This window comes from Dicentrarchus labrax, unplaced genomic scaffold (assembly GCF_905237075.1).
Source record: "Dicentrarchus labrax unplaced genomic scaffold, dlabrax2021, whole genome shotgun sequence".
Taxonomy (NCBI): Eukaryota; Metazoa; Chordata; class Actinopteri; family Moronidae; genus Dicentrarchus; species Dicentrarchus labrax.
In genome coordinates, this window is record NW_026136711.1 from 23,490,275 (window position 1) to 23,517,882 (window position 27,608).

The following is a 27,608-nucleotide window of genomic DNA, read 5'->3' on the forward strand; positions in this document are numbered from 1 at the left end:
TATGTATAATTTCCCGCCCCCAGAGAGTCGTACTCATCTGTGCAGGCGCACAGATCTGAGAGATTAAAAGAAGCAAGGACATCAAAATACTAATTTAGAAGAAGACAATGAAGGAGATGCTGTGATTCACTCCAATTTAAGGACTCATCCCATGAATGACAGTAAATTCTGCTCCAGCCCCAGCCACAGACTTCCTGTCAGATGATTACAACTGGCAAGTGATGCAGGCAATGTGTTTTTAATATGATTTAATCTTTAGAATCACACCTTCATAATCTTCCAAAAGTACTCAGTTTTGTTGGCACTCTTTCCAAAGTCAACCATCCATTTATTATTCCTCCTATCTATCTTGTGCCATGTGTGCTGAGATGTATTTAGTGTTGCATTACACAGGAGTTTGGGCACTCACGTTTACAATGCTTGCCATCCTCGGCCAGCAAGTAATTGGGTTTGCAGCGACAGCGAAAATGAGCGGCAGACTGCTGCACACAGTAGTGTTCGCATCCTCCATTGCTGATGGCACACGAATGGACAGCTAAAAAGGCAAAAAAAAAAAGGAAAACTTAGTGACACGATGAAAGACCAGAGAAACTTACATGAAGGGACATAAAGAGAGGCAGTCATAAGGGATGAGATAATCAGGCATCATGTTTGCAAAGAAAATGTCCATAAATCCTAACTTTCATGTTTTCATGTTAGTCTTTCCAGTCGAATGATAAGTCAGAGTGTCGTACCTACAGGAATATCAGAGAGGTCGTGACCGCTGTACTGACATTCCTACAAAACACTCAGAGAATACCTCAGAGAATTGCTATTCTCTAAGCCACGAGAGAACCTTCCCCATAAAAGGGCCAAAAATCACAGAGAGATTTGAATGGCAGGACTTCTGTGGTGGACAACGCTCATCTGCTGATGAGACCGAGAGCAGAGCCAGCTCAATCATCTTCCCCCATCTATGTTTCTCTTCTTTGTAGCAACAGATGAAAACCCCCAGTAGACAGCCTGGATCCCTTCAGAGAAAACAACAGGTAGAGGCCGAACAGCCCGGCGCTCTCAAAGACATTGTTTTTCATACACGAAGGCTGGAGTCAAGATTCATCCATCACAAGTACATGTCAAACCACAGAGTGCTTTCCAGCTCAAATATTATTCAGCCACACGCTAAGTGTGTGGGATACATTTGACCTCTGCTGGCAGATCAAGAGCTGGATAAGACGAGCTGAGCTGAGATTGAATTGATTTAAGGACATCTGCTCTTTTTTTTTCTCCCTATGACTCTGTATTGATATATGTGTTGTCTTTTATCCAGTGTGTATGTGGTCATGCTGTGCAAAGTGCAAAAATGAAAAAACTAAATAAACAAAAAACCCTTTTATTCACTTGCTACATGAAAAGCAAGATTTCAGAACGTATTCCATTTGTGAACGTGGACACATTTTGCTGCTTGTCTCTGGACAATCTTAACACGACTGTCAGGAGACAGATATGCAGCCTCACAGATAAGCTTCACCTGGGAGTCAGTCCAGATGTGCACTATGATTATTAGTGCAATCAGTCATTTCTTCATGCAACAGCTGTCACACAAGGGTCTCTCAGGGACAGTTGGGTCCCAGCTACAGTGTCTGCTCTATAAGACAATGAAACGGCTTTCGCAAAGCCAAGAAACACACAATGATTTCCACTCTAAATGTCAGGACACTCTGTATACATTCCTGACTGCAGAAACCGGTGCCAGGTTTATACTCTTTTCTCTATCAGCTATTTCTGAAGAACCCCAATCAAATGTATCTGGTGTGACAGAAACAACATACAGGTACTGCGTAAACACCGCAGAGCTTAAGAGCGCCAGGATTATATTTACTTTGTGATCATGAATTGAGTATATTTGGCCTTTGGACTATTGTTAAACAAAACAAACAATTAAATGACAGGAAATAGTGATGATGACATTTTTAAACAATGACTTGCTGACAAGTCATTGTTTAATATGCTATATGGCAATCAATAATCACTAATGAAATCTGCAGATTAGTTGCAGCCTTAGTACAAGCAGGACATGTCAGTTGGACTTTGTTTACTCACTGAAAACTGCTTCAGAAACAGCTTTCTACAAGTTATCCTCTGAAGGGAATTAAAAACTGCACTCCGTGTGGCTTTACAGCAAATGTTATTCGAATCATCTCACAATAGCCTTTTTGTCAGAATCAAAAGGGGTCATCTACTGCAACATCATGAATGTGGTTTACATGATTAAGTGCCCATGTCAAAAAGCATATGTGGCTGAACTTCAATGAAATAATGGCTAAAAAAATACTTGGATTAAAGACTTAAAGTAAAGACTTTCAGCAGACTAGTTCTTTCAAAACAGCGTTTCGTTGTTTATGTGAGTTTTGAACAAGTGGCGCCATATGAATGGAAACTTTGGAGACATTCATACTCTATTTCTAATTGGTTTAAATGGAGGTCCACAAATAATGTTGTAGTTCATTATTTTAATTGATGTTATCCATCTAAACATTTTTGTATCACTTGCATGTCCTTAATAAGATGAACATCACAGTGCTGTGATTGTAACATTAGTCACAGTATACTAACAAAGGTTTAGCTATAATGATCCTTACCGAGGCAGGTGCGGCCATCCACATGCAAGCGAGAACCTGGGTGGCATTCACAGTAGTAGGAGCCCCTGGTGTTAATACATCTGTGCTGGCAGCCTCCATTATGAACCTGGCACTCATCAATATCTGTAGGGAAGGCGGGAGAAAAGAGACACACAGAAGCAGAGAGACGGGAGAGGAATGAGTGCAATTTGACTAAATCCTCTCATTATGAAAAAAAAAAGTGGTCACATGAATAAAGTCCAGATGAGCTGCCACGCTGAGAGAGGGATTTAATGCAGGTTTTAGGATGAAGATGTACTCCAAGTAGAAAGGAGATGATGGATGAGAAGGGAAAGTATTCTACAAGTGCATCTCAGCTCAAACAAACAAATCCCCCATGTGGTAACAACTACTGAACATTTAAAATCTAATTTAAATTCCTTTGCATCTTGCCGACGTCCCTTGGGTGCAGCAAACATATGGAAACTTAAATCAGAAGAGGCAAAACATGCACATTCCTCTCAGCCGAGCGTTGAGATTATAAACAAATAGCGAGTAGAAAAAAAGAGGGTTCTTCGTCTGAGAAAGCGATGGTGAGCGAAACATGGCTGCCTCACCGTGTGACCAGAGTTCAAATTAAACAAGTCGTTTCCCTAAATATTTCTTATTTTAGGGGCTCAAAGACTAATAAATTGTTTTCTGAGTTCCACAGCAGACCCCCTGTGAGATCTCAGCTGATTTATGATGGCCTGCTCTGTTTGGACTTCAGCTCAAAGCCCGTCTGCCACCATCATCATCATCAGGAAAATTAGGAGATGAAGTCGAACCCACCTCACCTCCAGGCCAGTGATAAGTTACCTGTTTGCTTTACTGGAAATGTTGCTGAATGAAACCAGTGACGTGACACATTAAAATGGTGAGTGTGAATGTCTTTTGGCTGCTGTATGAGGTCTGTAAAAACTGCTAACACGTCATAAAAGACTGTTAGTCAGCGCCAAGTTGAATGTCTGGTTGAGAAATGTGTTGACCAGTACAGTCCTGTATCCAGGCAGCTATTTCCAGCAAGAAACTATTTTAAGAATTCAGATAAATTCCTGTGAAAAGGAGCTGGTTTTATAAACTATTTGAGTAATAGTGATAATAATCTATTATTTGTATATTTTTTATTTTTGGTGTTGTTTATTACAAACTCTTGAAACACTGTCTGTCCCACCACAGACCACACATTTTGTGTTGTAAACAACGCATTAAACAGTTCAGTATAAATAACCCCATTAAATAATTGCTCAACATTCATCACATTGTAAAACTCCTCCCCCCAAAAACAATAAATAGACAGTGTTCTTTAGTGGAAGAATAATTCGCATATAAACACATATATACAGTCGCCTTTATATCCTGCCTCTCAGTTTCCTCTCACGGTCCAAAGAAATGCCGGATAGGGGAAAATTAAGAGTTTAAATGGCCCATATAACATAATGACGTGATAATGACTGATGAACCATCATGATGCTACTATATAGCTCCTTTTTAATGGCCAAACTGAGAAACAGTAACTGTGCCAAACGGTGTCAAGATATTGTTTATACTTGCAAGAACTATACCTGCAAAGTTACCTTTTAGTAGCTGCTGTTTTGTGACCTTTATTATTATATTTGCATTTTTGCCATTGTCGGGCAGAGAATTAAACCTGTTTATCAGAGCTTTTTTTGCTAAAAAACACACCAACCTGCTGCTGCTGGAAATGAGACTGATGAGAGACATGAAAGTGAAGCAAAAGAGCAAGGTTGCAGGGAAGAAAACCCAAACATTGAGCTAAAAGAGGCTGAAACAACATCACACATATTCTTTTGAGCCATTGATAATATAAAAATAGTGGTTAACGCAGCTTTAAGGAGGCATTTCTCGTTACCAATGGTCAAAATATTATGAACCTCAGAGTCTCTGTAACATAGGGAGAGAATTTGGCCTCCATAGTGCTTGTGTCACGCTGTGTGGTTGGGCAATCTGCATCTGAGCCTCACTGTGCACAGTATACACAGTATACCACATCACTGTCTTCAGGTTCCCGCTGTACACATAAGTACACACAAACAGTATATGACCTGGGATTTGTCCATAAATCAGGTCTTTAAAAAGACCCAAAATATATCACCCTGACATTATAGAACATGATGGAAGAAGCACAGTGTTGTAAATAAGACATTTTTAGTGGTAAATATTATACATGATTCTACTCTTCATAATAAAACAAGGACAGGATTAGAATGAGAGCAAAAATGCAGTGTATGAGTATTAGGGGACTTATATCTACTCGCCTAATGGTTCCAGTGAAACCTGTCCAAGACAGCTAAATTATAGAAATATCCTTCAGCTGAACCCATCTACTCCCAATATCCCACGACATCTTCAAATATAGTGTTTGGGGCAGAAATGAGCTTCTAAACTTTCCTCTTCCTCATTTCTTTGCTGCCAAACTTCAGCTCCACTTTGTCCAGGAAAGCTGGCAGGAGCCGTCCTTTTCGTTTTTCCATCCATGCTGCATGCCGTCCTTTGGTTTGGTTTTTCATGAAATGGGTCCAGCGCTGTGGAGCTGCTGTTCCTCCGCCGACTGCAGCTCACACTTAGTGAATCCCCTCCAGCCTCCAGAACATGATCCCCACCCCGAGATGAGAGCCAAAGCCTCAGCAACTGTTGGCTTTTACAGAAGCCACATTAATTCTCTGCCTGCAGCCACCGGTGTCGTCTTCATGGAAAAACTATTTTGGTCCGTTTCCGAAAAGTTGATTTGTTTATTTTGTGCAGATGATAAATTATTTATCTCCAAGAATGACATCTAAGTAACCCAGCAGATCAGAGGGATTATCAGCATTATGGCCATAATAAATGTAAAACATGTTTCATCTTGTGCATTTATCTCCGAGCACTGCTGAACATGAAAATACATTTTCAATCATGATAATATTGACATAATATGTGTATCTGGTTTCTAGCCCTCTTTGTGTTAGCATTACAAAGTGTCTCATGATTCATAGTTCATGTTTTCATGTGCTCTAATCTTTGTTGATAAAAGCTATCCTCCCCTATTCTGATCACAGACAAAGTTATCTGGGCAGTGCCAGACAGCGCATACAGCAGACACATTATCAGTCAGACTGGCTGAGGCACGATCTGGCTGCACAGAGGCACAAATAAATACTTCTAAATGACTACTGTAAAAAACTCCCTACTCATCCATTAAGTGCAGCTGTACAGCACATAAAAAATTATAATTTGATTTATTATATTATGATTAATAAGTCATGTGCGACCAAAAATAATTTATTTTAAAACAGGTTTAAAAAAAGCACTTTAAAGGCTAAAATCTATTTATTGTAAAATAAAATGACAGTGTTAGTCACTTCAGCGTTTGAATAAATAAATACATTTTTACAAACTATTGCTCTTGGGGATGGACCCGGAGTGGAAGAATTAAATCACTGCCACCAAAGTTTCATCTACATTTCGGCTGTGAAACTATCACTTACCTGCTGCCAGGTAGCCAAGGTTATGGCCATGGTATCCATGGTAACAGTTTGGTCTATAGCAAATCCTTCTATAGTAACTTTGAGGATAGTTTGCGGCCGATGTCAGACATGCCATCACTTCAATAAACACAAAACAAAACATCCAACATCCTGATGATGTAGCCATGGCCAAAAGTTAAAAGTAAAGCCTTAAAATGTGTTCAAAATTTTACAGTAAAAAATTAAACACTTGAAACATTACTTTTGTTAAGCACATAAGCTATGAAAAATGTTAATCAATGAGCAGTTCTCTAAGTGCTGAATCCTGGTCTGATGTAACATGGTAACTACTTCTAATTCACTCTGCCTCCTGATTTTTCTCTCCCTCTCTCTTTTACCCTCCCATCTCCTAAAACTAAATGTCCATCACATTGAAGACCCTCCTCTCTCTCCTCTTTCTCTCCCCCACCACAATTCCCCCCACACTTCCCTCTCACCCCCAGCTCTAAACTCTCTCTTACACTAAAAAGGTACATCCAGCACTGCATGAACAGCAAATAAATAATTCTGCATTTTACCAGCCAACAGTGGCTGATGATTGTTCCCGCAATGATTTACTACATTTTACTCCTGAGCCACCATATTTTACTGTCTCTTCAAAGAATATTATGTGATATAAAAAGAGAGATTTATGAGTTCACATCACTCGGGTGTTGAAGAATCAAGAATGTGAACAGGCTAAAGGATGTGCTGTCTATATTTTTCTTTTGATATTGACATGTATAAAGAAACTGCCACCAAAGGAAAGCCAAATTTGATAAGTGCCAGAAGTCAAATTCAGTATTTTTAATCCAAACATCTGAGAAAGGAATGAGCCTTGCTGTGAAATCGGCTATTCAGGAGCTAAGCGCCATGTTCTCTCATCTGTTGCCAATGCATACACACAAACACAGCAGCAGGACCACGATAGCAGTTTATAGAGCTTATGAAGAGCAAAGCATGTTCATGGTCAGCGTCACTTCATTGACTTTAACAAAGAAAAAAACCTCAGCAGAATACAGTAACTATGAGCTTCACTTATTACGACTTTTCTTCTTAATAATGCAACCTTAAAGTTTCTGTAACATACACCTGTGCAGTCATTACATCAAGCCACAAGCATCTGAGTACTCAAGCTCAGACAGACCAGCAGAAAACTGATACAGATACCACCACACGCCAACATATTCACAGCTCTACACACACTGCACATAAAATGCATACTTCGGAATCATGTGGACAATGATGCCAGCCAGGTGAAGAGGAAAGCAGCCTGCATGAAAGACAGATGACAGGCTCAGAGCCGTACCTGTATGATACCGTTGCCAGAGTAAAAATCTCTAAATAAAATACCATGAAAATTCAGGAGAAAAACCTAGCAACAGCAAGATGTTTTTCTTAAAATCTATACGGGAAATGTCCCGCTTTCAGAGTTAACACGAGAATAGAAAACCTGTTGATTTTGGAAGACGTTACTCACACACTGCTCGAGCTCACTATTAAGACAGGTGCCAAACACTGAAAGACCATTACTCCCATCTCCATGCTCGTATTGGTCTGAGCAGTAAAGTTAATTTGGCATGACGGCTAAAATGTTGATACTGCTGCACTGCGCTACACTCTTCCACTTTGATCAGTGCTGCTTATTCCCCCCCCCCAAAAAAGAAAAGAAAAGTAAAATACATAAATAAAATGGAATTTGCCCAGGAGCTTAAATCTAGGGAACCCTCCACAAGGGATTAAATTGTAAATTCAGGATTTTGTTTAGCTCTGAACAAAAGATGCATTTGTTCGTTTCTGTCCATGCCAGCAGTATTGGCATATTAACATCCCGTAGCAGATGTCTTTCATTAAAAAAAAATTATAGCATGAAGCCAAGGACAGGATTCCCCAAAAGTATTAATGTGGTTTTGCACGATCCAGCTCCCCAGAACCATTTACTCTTAACAGCTAAATGAATGGATCTTGTCTCTCATGTGGAGTGATGCAGGGTCTGAGTCCGCAGCCCTCCCACCTACAGGCCGTCACGCACAGGGTAACTTGATCACTTTCTGCAGACGCAGCGCCACACATGCAGCGCTAACTTCAACATCCAAAACATTCATCCAGCTTCTTTTACCTCTGTTAATACTACTGCCAATTACAGAAAATTACGACATTAATGCTGTGGGTAGCCGTCTTCCTCCAATATACACCAGTGGTGGAGGGCAGAGAAGCTATGAAATCCAGCTGTGACAACGTTTCCCATCAACTCTGCTAATAACCGTGACCTGGATCAGATCTCTTACTGGTTCCTGCAGCAGACATACTGTAGAGCACTCACTCCAGCATCTCTCCTCTAGTCTTGGCTGATGCACAGAGGAAACATTTTTCTGATTAAACCAACCACTCGCAGAGATTTCCTAATCAGAATCAGAAACATCAAACTATGATGCCGCAAAAAGAAATCTCATGGGAAAATATTGGGAAGAAGCTCAGTTCTGGTGAGCTGTGGTTCACAGATGCGGGGCCACGGGACGGACTGGTAGCTGCATTTTCTTCCACAGATAGTCTGAGTCAAGAAATTGTTTCATCATCTACAGTGTACAACTTAAAAAGATCTGATCCTGTGGTTCGCTTGAGTCAAAATTATATGTTTACTGGTTGCAGAATCTACGTGCACTGAGCCACAAATAAAAAATGAAAACAAAACTCCAGAAATGTCAACATGAACACAGGCAAAAAGACTGAATGACAGAATAAAGTAATGGATGCTCAGTGAAGTAAAGACACAAATCTTTATTATTGTAAGTTGAGCATTAGGAGGGCTCACTATATACGAAATAAGCCCCTCAACGGGTCATCCGATTATGTATAAGCTGTTAAAACAAGACTAAGAATCTACAGCTGTGCTGGTGGCTCTGGGAATTCCCTTAGTTTTACAGGAAAACATGATTGTCTGAGCAAAAAGATCATCTAAAAGTCAGAACATCACCAAAATTGTTGAGATTCATCCTCTGGGAAGCATGAATGTCTGAATAAAAGTTCAAGGTAAATATATCCTCTAATTGTTAAAATATAGTCTGGACCAAAGTGGTGGACGGACTGACTGACCATTATTAACCATTCCTAGAATATAGTAGAGGGCTTACCTTGACAGGTTTTGCCATCCTCGTTCAGTTTCAGTCCAGGAGGACACCTGCAGTAGAAGCTTCCAATGGTGTTACAGCAGAGAGCCTCACAGCCTCCATTGGTCTCCTCACATTCATTCACATCTGATGGGGAAAAACAATGACAAAGTTAATCCTGCAGTCATTAAAACCACAACCAAAAGCAGAAACTGGACAAGAACAAAGAAATGCTGCGGTAAAACAGTCAAACATGTTTTAAAAGCTTAGTGTTTTGGTGAAAACAACATTGAGCTTTTTAAAGCAGCAAAGATTAAGAAAAAAATGTGCCTTTCTTTTCACGTCAGTCTGATTAAGTTTCAAATGTTTTCCGTGAATAAATTTGGATCCAGCTTCTTAAAGTGTGGAAAGTGCTCAAGTGCCTGGAAATTTAAGAGAATTACAACGGGAAACTTTGTGCGCGGTTTCCATCCTTAAACTTGTCTCCTCAGTGCAGACTTCAAGGAAAATGAAAAAGGAAAAGTACATAACACATCCAAAACGGGATGATAATATATCAAATAATAAATTGAGTGGGACAAAGGGAAATATGCAGCGGTGACATGCTGTCCAAATCGCCTCTAACCTGTAAACTTCCTCCAACATGAAACTGGACTAGTGTTTGTCACTGATGCAGAACCTTCCAAAACACCCACAAGAAGTCACAGTTTTTCTATTTCATTTCCATCAGCAAAATATCCTGCCAAAGCTGTCATCAACTAAACCCGATAAAATCTTTCCCTGCAGTTCCCAAACTACGCATAATGACCCTGATCGGATACAGGTGCTGACAGTTCAGCATATACCATAATCTGAGCTTCTGCCTAATGAGGAGACATTCAAAATTTAAAGGAGAAATGTGTTCACTTTTACACTGCCGTTTCAGGACACAGCTCCACATTGCCTGCATTAAATGCTAGATTTTGTTCATATGGGGGTTTGTCAAGAGAGATTATGCTCACGGCATATTTTTAGACTTGATGACATTGGGCTGTTTCATTTGCCATGCCAGCAGAAGGAATCTTGGACTGAAAACTGAACGCCATGGAGAAAATTAGGAGGGAGCATTCACTTGGCACTAATCAGCTTGTAAACTTTCTCCATGTCCATAAAAGAGGAGAGTTACTGTAAAGAGGAAGAGCATGAATGCAAAGAAAATTGCTTTATAGAACATTTTCCGCCCTCAAGCAAATTTCGGTATATTGCGATGCCAGCGTTTAACCAGCCAATTAAACGATTTCTCTCTCGGTTTACAACATCTGGAAATGGTCACACCAACAACACAGCACTCTTTCTATTGCCAAGTGTTTAAAACTGTCATAAAACCTAAACAGCATACAATATGTAATGAAATGTTACCTTTAACATCAAGAATAAAATTTTATTATAGTATTAAACATGATTCCTAATCAATTTACTACTCCAGTGCTTTTTAGCAAGACTAGATAAATTGCAGCTAAAGATCTATTTGGGATGCTCACTGATTTTTATTTGGGCACAACATCAAAAGAGCTTGATTTAATGAGTCTGGGTCCTAGGGTGAGAGAGAGTGTCTGCCTTTTAGTACAGTTCATTTAACTTGCAAAATAAGTACGGTAATAACAGCCGGTTTGATGAAAATCACACTGAAATCGAGTGAATGTGAATGTGAATGTGCAGAATGCAACCTGAAGTCAAGGGCAGGATTAAAGGCCCTGACTGATCCTGTGTGTGTTTGTGTTGAGTGTGTGTGTGAGGATGTCTATCTCTCCCTTTTCCCTCCCTAAGGCCACACACCTGTGTGGCAGCTTGAGCAGGGGTCTGCCCAGGGTCAGTGTCACGCTCATCATTCTCCGAGTCTTTCTGCACAATAAGCACGCAGGAATGTTGAACCGCCACAGGTCAGGAAGAGAATAACTTAAGGCAGCGGAGGAAACTGAATGTCTACAGCGGATCGATAAAGTAGCGTGCTTTTAGAAAGGACAGGATTTCTTTTTTTCCCCCGCAATCAGGTATTAAGTCTAACCAAAGTCATGTTTAGAGGGCAGAAGAAACTCATTAGAGGGAAACCAAGCACAGACTTTATGTTTTTAATATGGAAATGAACCTTTGTTATGTACTTTTAGGATGTTTGTGTTGTATTACTATTGTTATATTACATTACATTGTTGATGCTATTTTGCAATGAGGACCACATTGGAAATCAATAAATTGTTCCAAAACTCTGCCAAAAAACAAAAAAAGAGAGATGAACCAGATTATTGTTAATATGTGGTTGCAACATGGAACCTTCTCTAAATCACTATATCGCTATTCTACACTACTGTTTGTACTAGTGTAAGCTCATTTCAAAACAGAAACATTCCCAGCCATAAAAATATTTTCTCTGAATGTTAAACTCAATGACCTCTGAAGCCACAAGTGAGTCTGGGGGTTGGAGCAGAGGGCTGCACCTTAACCCAACTCTAGGGGGCATTTCATTTTACATCACCCTCACCCATCCATCAATCCGTCACCAAGCTGAACCTCCGGCAGCGTGATTAGACACATGTAAAGGGGCGAAACAAGAGCTATAGCCTCCTTTAAAAAAGAAGGGTGTTTAAAGATGTTGCGCTTTCAGCTTCTTCAGCCATGATGAGGAAGGGTTACACAGAAGAAACTGTCTCACATGTTGCTTTTACTTTACTCTCTTCTTCACAGCACCGCGAGAAGAACATCAGTAGCCATGGCTTCATGAAAAGTCACACAGTGCACCGCTCCCACACTGCTACCAAACGTAAAGTGTCCCGAAGTGACGTAAAGTGCCCAAACAAAAACAAAAAAAAAACCACAGCAGGGCGTATGTCTTATAATACAGGTTCTTAACAAAACAGGCTGGTCGTAATTCTTACAATATGGGAGTATATCAAACACATGGGATGATATACTTAAATCTAATGTAAATAATATGCTTGATGAGAATACATAACTTAACAAAAGATAAGCCCCCTTTCCCGTGAACATAACATCACCAAGATTTTTTTTCTCCTTGACCTGAGCCTCTGGGCGGGTGGTCGGTGTGCACGTTTTCCAAAAAGAGATCAGATACCTGAACCATAGTGGTGTGTCTGTAGTCCAACTTCTGCCCCAGGTCAGGGTCAAAGGCCAAAGTTCAGGGTCAAACACATGCAGGGAGAATCGCACAAGATGTGGTGGATGTTCATTTGGAACAGTATTAAGTGGTACACAAACATTAGGACAACCAACATGAGGATTCCTTTATGAGATGTTATCAATGATACCTTATACACAGAGTGAGCGGTTCATTACAAACATCTGTGCAGTCCAGTTAAAGCATCCTGTTTCAATCTAAATCTTTGTGAAATATGTATGTAATAATGTATACAATAGGACTGCAGCTAATGATTATTTTCATTAATTACTCTAATATGGGGGTGGACTGTAGCTCACCTGGTAGAGGGTAGAGCCCCCTTTTCCAGTCCATCTTCACCTGTATAGACTTATTTGCTTTCTAGCTGAAGGTTATATGAGAACATTAATACAACTCCCATGAAGCTACTGTCATCAGCCGGTTCGCACAGCTTAGCATAAATACTGGAAAGGGTGGGGAAACAGCTAGATTATTTCCCAAAATGTCAAACTATTCTTTTAATCTTTAAGTCTATAAAATGTCAGAACAACAGTGAACAATTCCCATCAAGGAACTAGTAAGGGGCATTGTTCACTATTTTCTGACATTTGAAAGACTTAAAGATTACAGATGTGTGTGCCATACATTTACTGGGTGTTACTGTAGTTTAGGCAGTCATCTACGTACTAAACTGATCATAAAAGGATCTGAGTGGCTTACTGCAGAATATGTTTCTAATATTCTGTCTCACTCATGCATTTATGAAGGTGGAGTTTCTGTGCATTGTTCTATGAAACAAACCTCAGATTAAGTTATGAGTGATTGCCAAATTGCTCAGTGCTGTTATGTCTTCTTGTAAGTGAAATATAAAACAAAAACGCATCTGTAAAATGGGTAAAAAACATGCATTTCCCTGCAGTGGACACTCTGTTCCCAAGCAATCAGGTAAAGAATTAAAAACAAAAAAATACTTCAGTAAAACTTTCGATTGTGTTTCTGCAAGTTCAGCTGCAGCAAAGCTCTGAGTTTACATTCCTCTGCTGTATTGTGTGACTTCCTGCGATAAGGACGACAGCCACTGCTCCCTGGAGGACTGGGCTAACGTCTCGGTAGACCACGAGGGGATCCAACAAAAACCACCAGACCTCTGATATTATCTCTGGGGGTCATGGGCCGGAAAATTGCAGCATTCATCGAGGATCGGGGGTGGGGGGGGTGGTGCCGAGGATAGCCTAACCTGTTTCCTTTTAGGACCCTGATCTAAAAGCCTGCTGGTGTAATAATGTGCTTTGCTGGTGTTCATTCCTGGTTGCATTCCCTGCGGTCCTCACAGCTGCTTTCATTTACCAGGTGCTATAAAGACGGGGATTGGCTCGAGGTTCCGTGAGATATATTTGAGTCAGAGGTTTCAATCAGACGAGGATTTCTCTGTGACTGACCTGCACATGTGGCAGCAGGACGGTTCATGACAACATCTTGTCTGACTAACAAACCCTCCGTCTATGAGCTGGAACTGATAATTTACTTCAGACTCTTTCACAGGAAACTCATCCTCACCTTTGACCTCCAGTACAACCGACCCTTAAAATGTTTTTTCAAGAGTCAGCTAGACTGGTCGACTTTTGTGTTTACCACAGCGTTTTTTTTTACTTCTTAAATTTGTGTCTATTCATTCATATCTTGAACTACACTGTAATTTTAATTCTGTTTGATCCGTATATTTTTACTTTTATCTTCTATTTAATTTTACTATAAATCCCATTTATGTGCTTCTTTTAATATTTCCTTGTGTTCTTTATATATCTTGTCTCAATGCCCTTTTTGCCCTATGTACAGCACTTTAAATTGCCTTGTTGTTGAAAGGTGCTACACGACTGTACATGACATGTTTTCTTTTACTACAGTGCCACAAGACTGCCTGGCAGGAGCTCAAACGAAACCGATGAACTGGTGAAATATGCTCACCCATGCTCACAAAAGTTATTATTAAAGTTATTTTATGGGCCCTATAACTCCATATGGATTTGACATAGAAATTCTCCTGGAGTCAAATATCATGAGAACCACAAAGATGCATTTCAAATGTTTTATCCAAACATTACGTCTGCAGTTCGGGTCATTGTGTCTACATTAGCTATAAGGTTTCCCTAGAATACTTTTCTGCCAGACTACTGTCTCTGTGCAATGAAACATTTACAGGCAGACTACAGGCAGATGAGCAGAGATAAAGAAGCCTGCTCACTTTACATGCCAGGTGTAATCAGATGAGGCAAACAATTACATTTTGGGTATTAGTTGTATGCTTCAGGTCTAAATGGATGTGTAAATAAATACAATTTAGAATGTATGAACGCAACAGTGCACACTATTTCAGGAGGCAAAGCTTTCATGTAAGATGAATGAAATTGATAATACTGGTCCTTCAGATCTTCAGATGAGCAAACATCAGATGACACACAACAGATTAAACCCTTAAATAGGCCACAGTTTTATGAAAAATTATAAAAACAGGGGGTATGTCTTTCTTTCCTTTTCCTCTGCAAGGCATCAGCTCAAGTTCAACATTGCCCCCTGCTGTTAATCTCCTGCTACATCAATAATAGCCCAGATGTTGCTGCTGGATGTTTATTAAGTGGACACTATGTGATCCTGCTCGGATCCCATTCATCATGTAACTAAAACACAGCTGCCACAATATAATAATTCAAAGTCAAAGAAGACCACACTTAAATTGTCAAAGTGCCCATTTTGGTAAAACATATTTCGCTCTGGTTCACCGCACTGATTTACAGCAAAAAACAATGTATGCTGCATTAAGCATCACATAGCTTCCACCACCTAATCCTATTTGATGCATTCTTAGTGCCAGTTTTGGGTACACGTTTCCTCCTGAAGCCCTGTAATTGTGGCCAGCATGGCAGCTGACTTGCAAAGTGGCACTATCATTTGGACGTGGTGTGGCTTTCCTGAAACCAGAAGTTTAAAAAATGTCCTCCTTAATGACAAAGCACAAACCACGCACAGACCTCTATGGTGTGTATCAACTGATGCAAACCTCTAATGTTTCCATGAAGTCATTAACAATCTGTCTCAAGTTTAGAGTAAAAAGTCTCACCATCGAGTGAAGGAGTATTACAGTACTGGCACTGAAAACCGCTTCCATTTCCTTTTTTTTTTAGACTTCGCAATCAGGAGGCAACCACACGTCTCAGTGTTGAAGCCAAAGCTGAACCGTTTTAAGCTGCTGTACCTCTAATGATTCTAAACACACAAAAACTGTACTAAAGGCAACAAAACACACTCCAACTTCTCTCTGGAAATATAAAGTCATCACAAGATGTTAGTTCCTATGTAAAGCTGCAATGATTAGTCAATCAAACGAGTCATTTAACAGAAACTAATCAGCTATTTAAATCATTTTAAAATATTTTTCAAGCAAAAATTCCAAACATTCGAGGGTTCCAAATGTGGGAATTAGTTGATTTTCTTGGTCTTACATTATAGTAAATTTAAGCTCTGAACATCCCATCCATAAGCATATAATAAGGGCCAAAGTTTTGGCAATTTTTGCGAAAACGGTTTGGCAAATCGCTAACATAAGTCATAGCACGCCTCTCCTGATCAAGCCGCACATTATGATTTTTTGGTGTATGTGCTGGCAACTAGATACACAGTGAAAAAAACACACGGAAGAAGAAGAAGATTAAACCGTGTGCTAATGTGCTTTGCACAGACACACACTTACAGACTTAACAGCATACAACATTTGATGATGTAACACTGGGCTCTAGGATATTGTAATAGGCATTTTTCACTGTTGTTTAAGCATGTTTCTGAGTTATAAGAAAATTAGCATGTCTTATGCAGATCTTGGTAAAACTGCAGTATATGTTAATCTTAGGGTGTTTCTGCTTTGTTGACAGGTGTATCAGCACAAGTCAGTCATGGTGGTTGCATTCCTTCAACTGAACATTTCTCATGTGAAAATGCAGAAATGCTCTGCTTATCTGCCTATTTAGACAGTTGTATTTTGTTTTTATACACTTCTTCTTCCCAAGGCATGTGTTGACAAGAAACCACAGACAAGCAGCAGACTGTTGTGCTGAGAGAAGCACTGAGAGGCTGTTTGACTCTTGGGTAAAAATATCAAATCAAGCGACTCAGTAGTCTGTGTACAGCTTATTACCCACGCCACTGAGCCTTATGTTTTATTACTTGTGCATGTTTGACCACAAGAGATTTATGTGCGACATCAAAGACACTAAAATCCTGTTTCTGAGTTTGTTTTGTGAACATTCTGCTCTACTGAGTCCTAAACTCCTCTAATCCCTGTTTTGATGATCCAATTCACCGCACAGCAAGGTAAGCGTGCAAGTGTGTGCATTTCATGGGCACACATTTGAGTGTAGGTACTCATGTAAGTTTATGTGTTATTGGATACCACATTCTTAAGGCCCAGCTGCTTCTGCCTCCTGTAAGCTTTCTTTTTTTTTTCTTCCTTCTTCACTACAGCTGAATGCAACAATCTTAACTCATTCCCAGACACAGGCGGCCCAAATCACCTCAGTAAGAGTCACAAGGCAGTGCCATTAGCAGACATAGACCTCAAACTGTAAATCTGAGTGTTGTATGCTGGTGGAGACGAGCCCAGTATTTTCACATCCCTGTTTTGACTGTAATCAGTGTGTCCCTTCAAAAACCTGTAGATAACCAAAAGTTTCTGACATCTGTCACTCACTTTTAATGTCAGTACAAGTTACAGGCTGCAACACAAAAAGAAAGTAGGCCAGCTGCATGAAAATATGTCTCCATGTCTCCAGAATAAAATTTTATGATCTACACAGACGAACAGGAGGAACAAATATCTCGTGGACCTCAGGGGATTGCCCTCTGACCTTTTGCGTGTGCTCAATCTGTGCTCTACCTGTTAGGACCCGTCTTTTCCAGCTTTGACCCGGAGGTTTGAATGCCTGGGACAACATACGGAGGTCAGCATAAATCCAAAAATGACTTGTTGTGGTTTTCCAGCCTGTCTCTCTCTCCCTGTCGCATGTGTGAGATATGCTGCTGTGGTATGTGCAGGGCCTTAGTGGACAGAAAGTAGCTCAAAGCCATTTACCTACAGGGCAAAAGGTGGCAGATACATGACAGACTGTCATGCTCAAGGTGTACGGGGGAATAAACATTGAGGCTCTGATTATTGCTTCACATGCTAAAGTGTGACACTACATGATTTCACAGTTGTTCAAAAGTTGAAAGGAACAGCAGTCAAATGCTCAACCCCCCTGGCTACATCTAATTCAGCGTGGCACAAATGGAGGCAGACTGACAACATGGGAGCTCCATGTAGATGAGGCAGCAAAAAAACAGATATCCAAAGACTAGATCTGTTCTCTTTGATAATGATTAGGTGAGTCCACCAGAAAGCACACACTAAACACTTTCCAGAATAATGCTGAATGATGTAAGTCATCAGATGTTATATATGTCTACAAGGTGTGAGCTTTTCAAGCAAGGAGAGATATCAGATTGTTTAATTGAAATATAAGGAAAATATATATACATATATATATATATATATATATATATATATATATATATAAATTCATCAAAAAATAAACTATTTTATGAAGAGAATGTTGTTTTTTTCCCCTTTTTTCCTCATTTTATGACTTCTCAGATTCATTTTAGGACCACTTTACGGGGTCCAGACCCCCAGTTTGGGAATGACTGAATCCGTTAACATACAGTATGAATGGAGAATATTATTTATATATACTTTATTTATACATTTATAAGTTTTGCTTGCATGGATCAGTATCACTACTATGACAGGCACAATTTACAGCACAGTTCTGACATGCAGGTTGGTAAGTTCCGTATCAAACTCAATATCAGCATACACAAAATATTAAAATAGTAGTATTGGGGCTAAAAAAACAAACAAACTTCAGGATCAGGACATCCCTCATATTCATGCACGTGTACTCAGCCACCTTTACAACCTGATACTTCTAGCTCCACTGCTACTCTCATGCCGACACCATTTGCTGCAGCAGCTTCCTCCACCACCCCAACCTAACGTCCTACATTTTTGGAATTGCTGTTTTAGATTTATTGTAGGAATGCACGATAATTATCCGGGCAGATAAATTATTGGCTGATTATGAGAAATGTATATCATTGTGATTTATATCAATAACTAAATTACAACCAATAAATTATCAGTCCATGATAATAATTTATTTTGAATTCTTATGCAAAATGACGGCATAAGAATAATTTTTTCACTTGACAAGAGTCAGAACTGTTGTTTTTAGGTTAATAAATGTGATCTTCGATAAATTTGGTTATAAAACGGCTACGAAATATTAAATCATCCATCTTTGCCTTTAAAAGCTACAGGTTATGAACCTCTTTTAAAAATACAAAAATATTAAATTATCTGTAATCCTGTCAGATGAAAACAAAAAAAACATACCGTGCATCCCTAATTTATTGTCCATGTATGTGTTTATTAAATGTTAGGGTTAGGATTAGTTTCCAAAGTACGATCCTTGTTGCTGTTCAGACTCTTTGTGAGCTCCTTTGAAGACCAGAGTCTTTTCTGCCTAATCAAACTGCTATAAATGATCAATTACTTATATAGTGTTAATGTAATGTGCCTTTAGCTCAAGAATGCCAGTAAAGCCGTACTGTACTACTGAGATAAGACTAAATTTCATTTCTGGAATTTGGCTCAGTTTTATCCTTTGGTCTGATTAAAAAAATAAGAAAAAAGAAAACGTCATGGCATGTGAAAGTCGACTGACCCTGTCTCTTTACATTTCTCTCAGATTAGCATTTGCTTTTCACACCTCAAAAAACATCAGAAAGATAGTGGCAGTGCACTGAAAGAGAGCAGCGTGAACATCCCCCAAGGCTGAGAGGCTTCCATATGGAGATAATGCACAACAAAGGAGATAATGCTGCAGGTGGAGGGAAAACAGAGATTAGAAGTGAAGTGTTTGGCTCATTGGAATACACAAGTAGCTGATAAGAAGGAACAAAGGCAGCGCAGGCAGATTTAGTCAAATTAGAAGAAGATATGGAAGTTACAGTGGAATAAAAAGGAGGGAGAACCAGGGCAACACTTGCAGATGAAGGGATCAGTCCACGCTGATTTTTCCTCTAATTGTATTTTGCAAACTCTTGTCACTGCCAATTTACACAAACTTGATGCCCTTGCCCCCAGTGTGACCAGGAGCGACCTTTCATCGGGAATGCTGTAAAGAGCCTAATGAGACAGGGTGGGAGCCAGACTCGGCACAATTACGGGAGATTAGGGTGCTGCACAGGATGCAATGGCGGGTAGGTGGGCAAGGATGTACCCCACCCTGACTGCAACGCACTCCCTCTCATTAGAGATGCCTTTTTTTCTTGACTTCACAGGAAAAGGGCTGCTCTCTCTTTCATGGTTTAGCCTGTATATCTCAGCGTTGTAGAATGGGACAGTAGACATGGGGAGAGGAAGGAATGACTCAAGATTCCAGGCCCTTGTTTTTTTTTTTTGTTTTCTTTTCAAGGACAGATTTCCCTTCACCAATTTTTGACAGAAGTAATGTTACAATGATTAGTAATTTACTAATTTTTTATTGATAAGTCAACCAATGAAAAATTAAAGTAGCAACAAGGAACATTTTTGTTTATTTTGGTGGCTCCTTACAAAAAGGTGGTAGTGTTTTCATCACCTTGTTTAACTGATTTCAAGGGGAACCCGGAAAAATCTGACCTGGTTAAGCATTAAAAATGCATAAACCAGTTAAAAACTCCTTGTAGCAGGTTTCATCGACAACAATGTTTGATGAGCCTGTATCTGAAGATTGACAAATTTGTTGAATGCATTTCCATCCTTATAAAATGTTTGTTTTTTAATAATATAACATAACACATAGCGTATTGTTTACATGTATGTTTATTAGCTTGGAGTCTTCTTCCCTGCCTTTGCTGCGCATTACTACATTTACAGTTGCCAAATAGTAAAACTGGTTTTAGGACTGTATCATGTGTGTCAAACAACATGAAACAGGGATCCACTCCATAGCAATACAAATGATCAAAAAGTACACACCTTTTACATTTGTTAAGCAAAAATGCCAAACATTTGCTCCAAATGTGAGGATTTGCAACTTTTCCCTATTTTCTTAAATTGTAAACAGAATATATCTATATTTTTTAGACCAAAGGATTAATCAACAACTAAAAAAAGAAAATCAATGACATCAGAAATCTACCGTTTCTTTTCTTTAGACCCCCTCACTTCCCTTTTCTTATCCCTTGCTTTGCTCTAGAACTAAAGAGGTAATAAAACAAAGAATCAGAGGAGTTCAGGACAAAGAGGTGGGGAATGTGTGAGAAAACATTTTCTAGGAGCTTCTGGTTTTCCCAGCAGTGGCTCCATCTCTTTGCCCTCCTTCATTTCATCTGTTCTGTAAGTCACGCCATGCTGGCTGCTAACAATACTCAAAGAACGGGATTAAGCTTCCAAATGGCAAAAAACAGAAACATGTCAGTGACTCTGTGAATGGTCCATTTAGACTCCAATTTATGGCTGATGAGAGAGATGGTGTTGTAACAAAAAACATCAAACGTTTTGAATAGAAAGATTATGTCACTACCTGACCTTGTTCCCTGTTTAAACAGCTCTCATTCCAAAATTCTTCACCCTCTCCTTGTGTTTTTAAGGTTAGAGCCTAAGACGTCGTAATTCTCTCCAAGTAAAGTTAAAACGCAGACTTCAACCTGTTCACAGCCATTTCAGCTGTAGCCTGTTAAACCCATCAGAGAGGAAAAGGGAAACCCTGAGAATGATTTAGACTTCTTGCGATCCTTCTCGACATTTACTATCCCATTATCAGCCATTTGACTTTTACAACTTCTTCTCTCCCACTTAAAAAATGCTCTAAAACCATAACAGCCAGATTTTGAGCAGATAAAATAAATGTGGTGATCATTATACAACAGTTATGTAACTTAATGCCCTGATGCCCAACACCTTTTGGCCTCGCAGCAGAGGATGGACACACCAGTCATGAGTGACAAACTGCTGCAGCTGGGCATCTCACAGCTTTACAATGTCATGGCTTTACAGTCATTACTTCGCATATTTAGCTCTTGGTAGCTGAACAAAATAAAAGATAATCATGTGAATTATGGGTGAGTGTCAAAGTCTTTCAACCCAGCCAACAGTTCCCAGTTTTTAGTAGAGAAAACAGGAAAACATTTAAAGGTGTGATATTCCTGGAATCTTTTCTATGATGAAGCTGCCAAAGGTGAAAGTGGATTTGAACTGGTCACAGCTGCTTTGTTATCTCATTGTGTTATTAAAGTGTATTAAAAAAATCACGATGCTATACCTGTCAATCAGTAGTGCCTTAGTTGTCCTTTTCCACTTCAGGGGCTTAATAAAACATACATATAAGTATAACTGTTGTTATGATGTTTTATTTCCAATCTTCTCCACCAGCTTTGGAGACCAATTCAATTTCGGCACTGCTTATTAATATTAAATGTACGTTCCAGCTTTGAGGGGTTGATGGCTGCTGATCATGACTGGCCCAGCAAAACAAAGACAACTACAACGCACACAAAAATGACTCCTATTTCACCACTTCATCTGCATCAATCGGGATAACCACTACCCTACAAAAAGAGGAACAACAGAGAACCCTTGGTGGACAAACAAAGATGTCCGGGCTCTCATTAGTATTTGGTGGCGGGGGGCGCATTCAGAGCAAGCAGGAGTCAGTGGTTGGAAACAAAAAGGTTTACCAAAAGATTTCTCAACGATGAAACAAGATTATAGAAAAATAAAAAGATCACAATGTGCACACACAGTAAACTGGAAAACTACAAAGGGTTCAAAGCACCGGGTGCCATCTAGGGCCACCAATCAGCTACAAATATCGACCAACCAGCCTGAAAATAACGTGGTCTGTATAGGGGTGGGCGATATGGGAAAAAAAATTATGTCTCGTTATTTTTGGGGATTTTGGCGATAACGATAATCAGTCGATATCCTTTAAAATGTGATTGGAATTGTCTGAGATAGGGCTTGTGTCCACCAAACGCGTTTTTAGCGCTGAGAGCTCAAAAACTCATTTTCCGAGCGCCCAGCGGTGTTAAAAGTTGAACAGATTTCAACTTGAAGCGCTCTGAGCGCTGCGCTAAAAAAGTTATTTTCGAAACTAAACCATTTCCATGCCAGAGAGGTAGACCCACGTCTCGGCACTAAATCATCTGAAGTACCGGTAGCTTCAGGGACTGGAGTTGCTTGCATTTTCTCTCTACCATCACAACGTGCTGCTAAACTGTTGGAAGGAGGATGCTAGCGAGAGGTTATGTGATCACGTCATGTGATCACGTAGGCCCACTAGTCGTGTGACTGAATCCTGCCATGCTGTAGAGAGAGTTGCTGCACCGTGTATTAAGTGGATGTGAGGAGTTTGCGTGTGCGTTTCAATATTTTTGGCTAAGTAATTTAAATACTCGATAATGGAAATTTGCACATCTTCAAAACAACAATGACGATATTATCGCAAACGATATGTATCGCCCACCTCTAGGTCTGTACCGCTTTTGCCTTTGTAATGGCGTGTTCCCAAAATGTCAGTTTGTAAAATACAGTGTAAGTGCAAAGAGACGCTAGAAGCAAAGCGTCACAAGGTATATAAAAGTTTAAGTTAAGGGAAGCCTCAAATAAGTGTTGTTAAATTTCTGCAATGGAAAAGTTCTGTACAGCAAATTTCACATTCTTTTTAGACTGAGCATGTTGTGTATAAACTGGATCTTTTCCACCTCCTCTTATTCATGGACCACTTACTGGTGTCCAACATACTAAAAACTATACTATTTTCTTAGTGAAAGAAGGCCTGATAAAATGATCAGCCACACATCACAGTGCTGAGGCAAAGAAACTGTCCTATCTTGAGCTATAAAAAGGACTGTGGCATGCAGGTGTGTTTCATTTTGGGGCACTTACTGGCTAAAGTGCTCAGCTAGCTCAGCATGGAGGTTTCTCAAATGTTTTTCTTGATCCTAAGTAAAAACCATTCAATGGGACTCAGAGTTCAGGGATTTATTTTTACAATGGGGAGGGTCCCAAGGCTGACATATTGAAAGCACCTCTCTCATTACATTCCTCAGTGGTTCCAAACATGAAGGGAACAGACACTTTATTTAGCCAAAGAAAAATCAAAGAGCGTTTCCTCATTACTCAACTGACAGTGAAACAGTCCGACCCTTGCCAGGTTGAGCAGTATGTGTGAAATGGTTTCACCATACGGTAAAGCTATGCTCTCTTTTACAACATGGCCTCATGCAGACCTGCATCCCCTAAACATGACAGAGTGCATCTGTGTCACCGCTGCTGCCTCCTGTCACTGTCAGTCTATAATAGCTTGATGAGTAGCAGTGATGGAAGCAGTTACCCACATTTTTTAAATAGGGTTAGATGCCGTGTAGCCTTCCTGCTGTTCATTACCAGTTAGCATAGCCATGGAAGTTCAAGGCCACTCTAAAATGGCACGAAGCATGTCCACATGCTGGCTTGACCTTTGACCTGCTCTCATACAATCTTCAGTGCACAGTGAGACCACAAAAGTCATCGCTGTCACATAAATCAGCTTAACTAAGCACATAGTTATACTAATAATACTGCAATCAATTGTGATTTTCCACTTTGTTTCCACTTTACAGGGCTATGAGCAAACACTACATCATTGCATTGTTGCATTCCAATACAAAACCATTGTCAGTGACAGCAAAGTCCAATAACACTTGACCAACATGCCACTAATGTGTTAACTGGGATTTGACATCTGGGAGGCATGAACCACCCGCACTTTTGGTCACAATTGGCCTTAATGTGCTACAGTGGTTACCATGACTAAGAAGGAATAAACCTTGCATGATAAACACATAAAAAGAAAAAACAACATATGTTTGTGAGTAGGAAAGGTATGCACATTTATAAAAATTAAACCACAAAAACTCACCTCACGGACTGCTTTAAGGTCATTGACTATGTGTGAGGTGAGAGAAGGGGGCGAAAGGCAGGTTTCAACAGGCCACTGGACTGTAAGTCTGAAGAAAAGACCACTATTAAACTTTAAATAATTGCAGAGAAGGACAGCTATTAGGGGATGAACAGAGGTACTGCAAAGAGCAACATCTGAAATCACCCTCGCAACACGCAAACTCATCCCTGTCTTAAGATAAACTGAAACACATACTTTCCAGACACATGAAACTTTCTGGAAAGCTGTTCAAGCTTTCAACAAAGAAAGACAGTGAGAGACGGACAGAAGCAGCAAGAAAGCAGATGTGAAGTCAGATGCGAGTAGTCTTGTGTGATGACCAGATCCTCCAGGTTAAAGGGTCCAAGTACTCACTGTACCCACATCTCTTTGACCTGATCTGGTACCATAAAATACGCAATATAAAAAGACACATGAATCATTTTGATGATACGTTTGTTATTTTACTACAGCTATCTTTCTCGCTGACACTGAATTCTTGACCAGACAGCCATAGTTCAAGTCTGCGTACTTCAAAAGGTCCTGTGCAATTCAACAAGTGCTCTTTAACAAGACAATTAATTCCCACAATAGCTCCAGGGTTGCTGTCCTGACCTTGCCACCATGCTAACAAGCATGCAACTTCACAATGCAGAACCAGAATAACCAGAATACTGAAAAAGGTTTATACCATGGCAAATTTGATCTCCAACCTTAATTCAGTTGTTTTTCATGTTACCACAGAGTATAAACATTATGTTGATAAGTGACAAGAAATGTACCAAAATGTACTTAATTTATCAGAAGTACTCATTATGCAAAGCAGCCCCTTACAGGCTATTATATTATCGTATTATTATATATGTTGATTGTTAGTGTAAGCAGCATTTTAATGTTATGGTTGGCCAAGGTGGAGATAACTACTGTATGTACTTAAGTATAGTACTTCAGTAAATTTACGAAGCTACTTTCAACCACTGTCTCTGTGTAACTGTGACAGAACATTTTAATCAAAAGGTTTGGAAAATTTATGAGAAATACCCTCAGACATGTTATCATCTTTGCATCTTTCATGAGGGTTTTGTTCAAAGTGGGATCTCACTGTGCCCTTTCTCAGTATCTCGGCCACTAGACTGTAGAGAGCTTGCGTCATGCACCAACAGGCTGCATAGAAATAACTGACCTCATTATTTAGAGCTTCGGTCAACTGTTAATAAGCCTAACTAAAACTTTGAAGACATTATACTCACGACTTACTGGATTGTAGGAAGAATCTCTGACCCCTAACTATGATGTTGTTGCCACAAACGGTCAAATTTCACAGTGAAGATGATCCGTTATGTTTCAATTGTTAATTTTCTGTGCAGATTTGAAGATACACTTCTATATTTCTGACAAACAAAAATGATTGTTTCAGGTTTCCATAACGGTTTCTTTATCCAAATCATCCAAGGTCTTTGTGCATCAGCAGTGCAACCTTCCAATAAAATATACAATTTCCAATAAAATATTTATAGATTTAGCTCCACAAAATGGTAGTATAAATCAGAAATAGAAGCTTTACTTGACTCATCTATAATCTTGGTGGGTGGAAGTAAGTAACCTAACAGATGGTTTGATATACTAACATTTGCACTTACTAAAAGCTTCAAAGACAAAATGGCTGTGGCTGAGAAAGCATGCCTGGGAGCCTGCTTTGAAGCAAACATTACAGAATAATGATAATGATGATAGCCATCCATAGAGGGTCTGTCTTGAGTGATGTCTAGAACAAGCTGGCCCTCCTGGCATTGCAATGACCCCAAACCCAGCCAAGATATGAGCTTATGGTTCAGAAATCATTTGCAAAAGAGCAAATAAATGAGACGCAATTACCTAACAGAGAAAGAGTTCTTTGAGTAGAATATTTCTACTGTTTGGGATCAACAAACGAACGCCTAATAAATACATTTTAAACCTGTGGGAAAGGAAACATACAGTATTTTCACCTATCAGCTTACATCTCTTTGGAAAATTCTTCCCTCTGCTATCATGGATTCAAATTTAATATCACTGACTCCTCATATTTCTTTCAAAAAACTCTTATACAGTTATTAGACAATCCATCAGTTTTATGTATTTGAGATTTCAACTTTCATTTGACCTCAGGATGGGACACAAGAGATAGCTTTGGAAGATATTTCAAGAATCTTAAATTAAGACAGTAAAGTTTCAGGTTACAAAAAGTGTCTGCTTTTCTGTTCGTCAGACTGTCTATTTGTCTGTGGCTGAGCCCAGATGTCAGCTGGTATGAAGACATCTGCCCTGCCAGAGGTCTAAAAGCCTTGGAAGCTGTTGATCCCAGAGGATACCACTTGTCTACTGATGACAGGCTGGATACAAAGTACATCAGGCACCAAGTGACTAAATCCCACTGGATATAGACAAAACAAAGAGTTTTAAAAAGTACTTCAGAGCAAAAACAGAGATAAAACTTCATGTTGGCAGGTACCTGGCTACAGAAAATGCTTGCCACTTGTGTAATAAGTTAATTGGCGATTCAATTGTAACTTGTAAAAGTTAAACACAATATACAGAAAATCTCTATTGGAAAACTAGAATTGTTGTAACTTTAACAGGAAATTTGTTCATGTGGACTCCTTTGCTCAGAAGAAGAAAGTGACTGAGAAAAAGTCCAGTGGCTTAGTCTCAGACATCTCCATCAATCATGTCAGATTATGCAGTCTTGAAATTATCCATCCTACTCCATGATAGTATCAAGGTCTGGAACGTATGATGCTGAAGGCAGGTGACCCATTCTAATAAATTAGATTTATTGTGTTTGAAAGGACTAGAAGAGCCTCAAGGAACTGTCGCTTTACCACAGAGTTAAGTCACAAATAGTATCTCTTAGACACAGTGCTACTAAAAAACAAAACAGATGACAGCTTCAGACAACTATTGAAAGCACTAATTGGCCCCTTTGAACGACATAAACACACAGACCAATTGCTATACACAAACATGGCCGCACCACATCAAAAAACGCCTCAAGGGTATATCACCACATGCGATTGCAGAGGAATGCTTACACTGCTGAGAACCATCTAAAGTGATTAAATGATGAGTGAATCTTTGAGTGAAGTGCGGCTCCACACATTTGTCCTCAGCCA

The 27,608-nt window shown here is 39.6% G+C and overlaps 1 protein-coding gene across 3 annotated transcripts in view; it reads right to left on the reverse strand.

The window, feature by feature from the left end:
- megf6b (multiple EGF-like-domains 6b) overlaps nt 1-27,608 on the reverse strand; it is a 57,647-nt gene that overhangs the window by 15,874 nt on the left and 14,165 nt on the right. For 2 of the 3 annotated variants that reach the window (XM_051416095.1, XM_051416094.1), the window contains exons 5-7: nt 9,277-9,399; nt 2,622-2,744; nt 410-535 (exon numbers count right to left, since the gene is read on the reverse strand). In XM_051416095.1, coding sequence (XP_051272055.1) covers nt 410-535; nt 2,622-2,744; nt 9,277-9,399 — 372 coding nt within the window. Of the gene's footprint in view, nt 1-409; nt 536-2,621; nt 2,745-6,127; nt 6,387-9,276; nt 9,400-27,608 lie in introns of those variants that run through there. The other variant, XM_051416096.1, reaches the window with a different exon arrangement.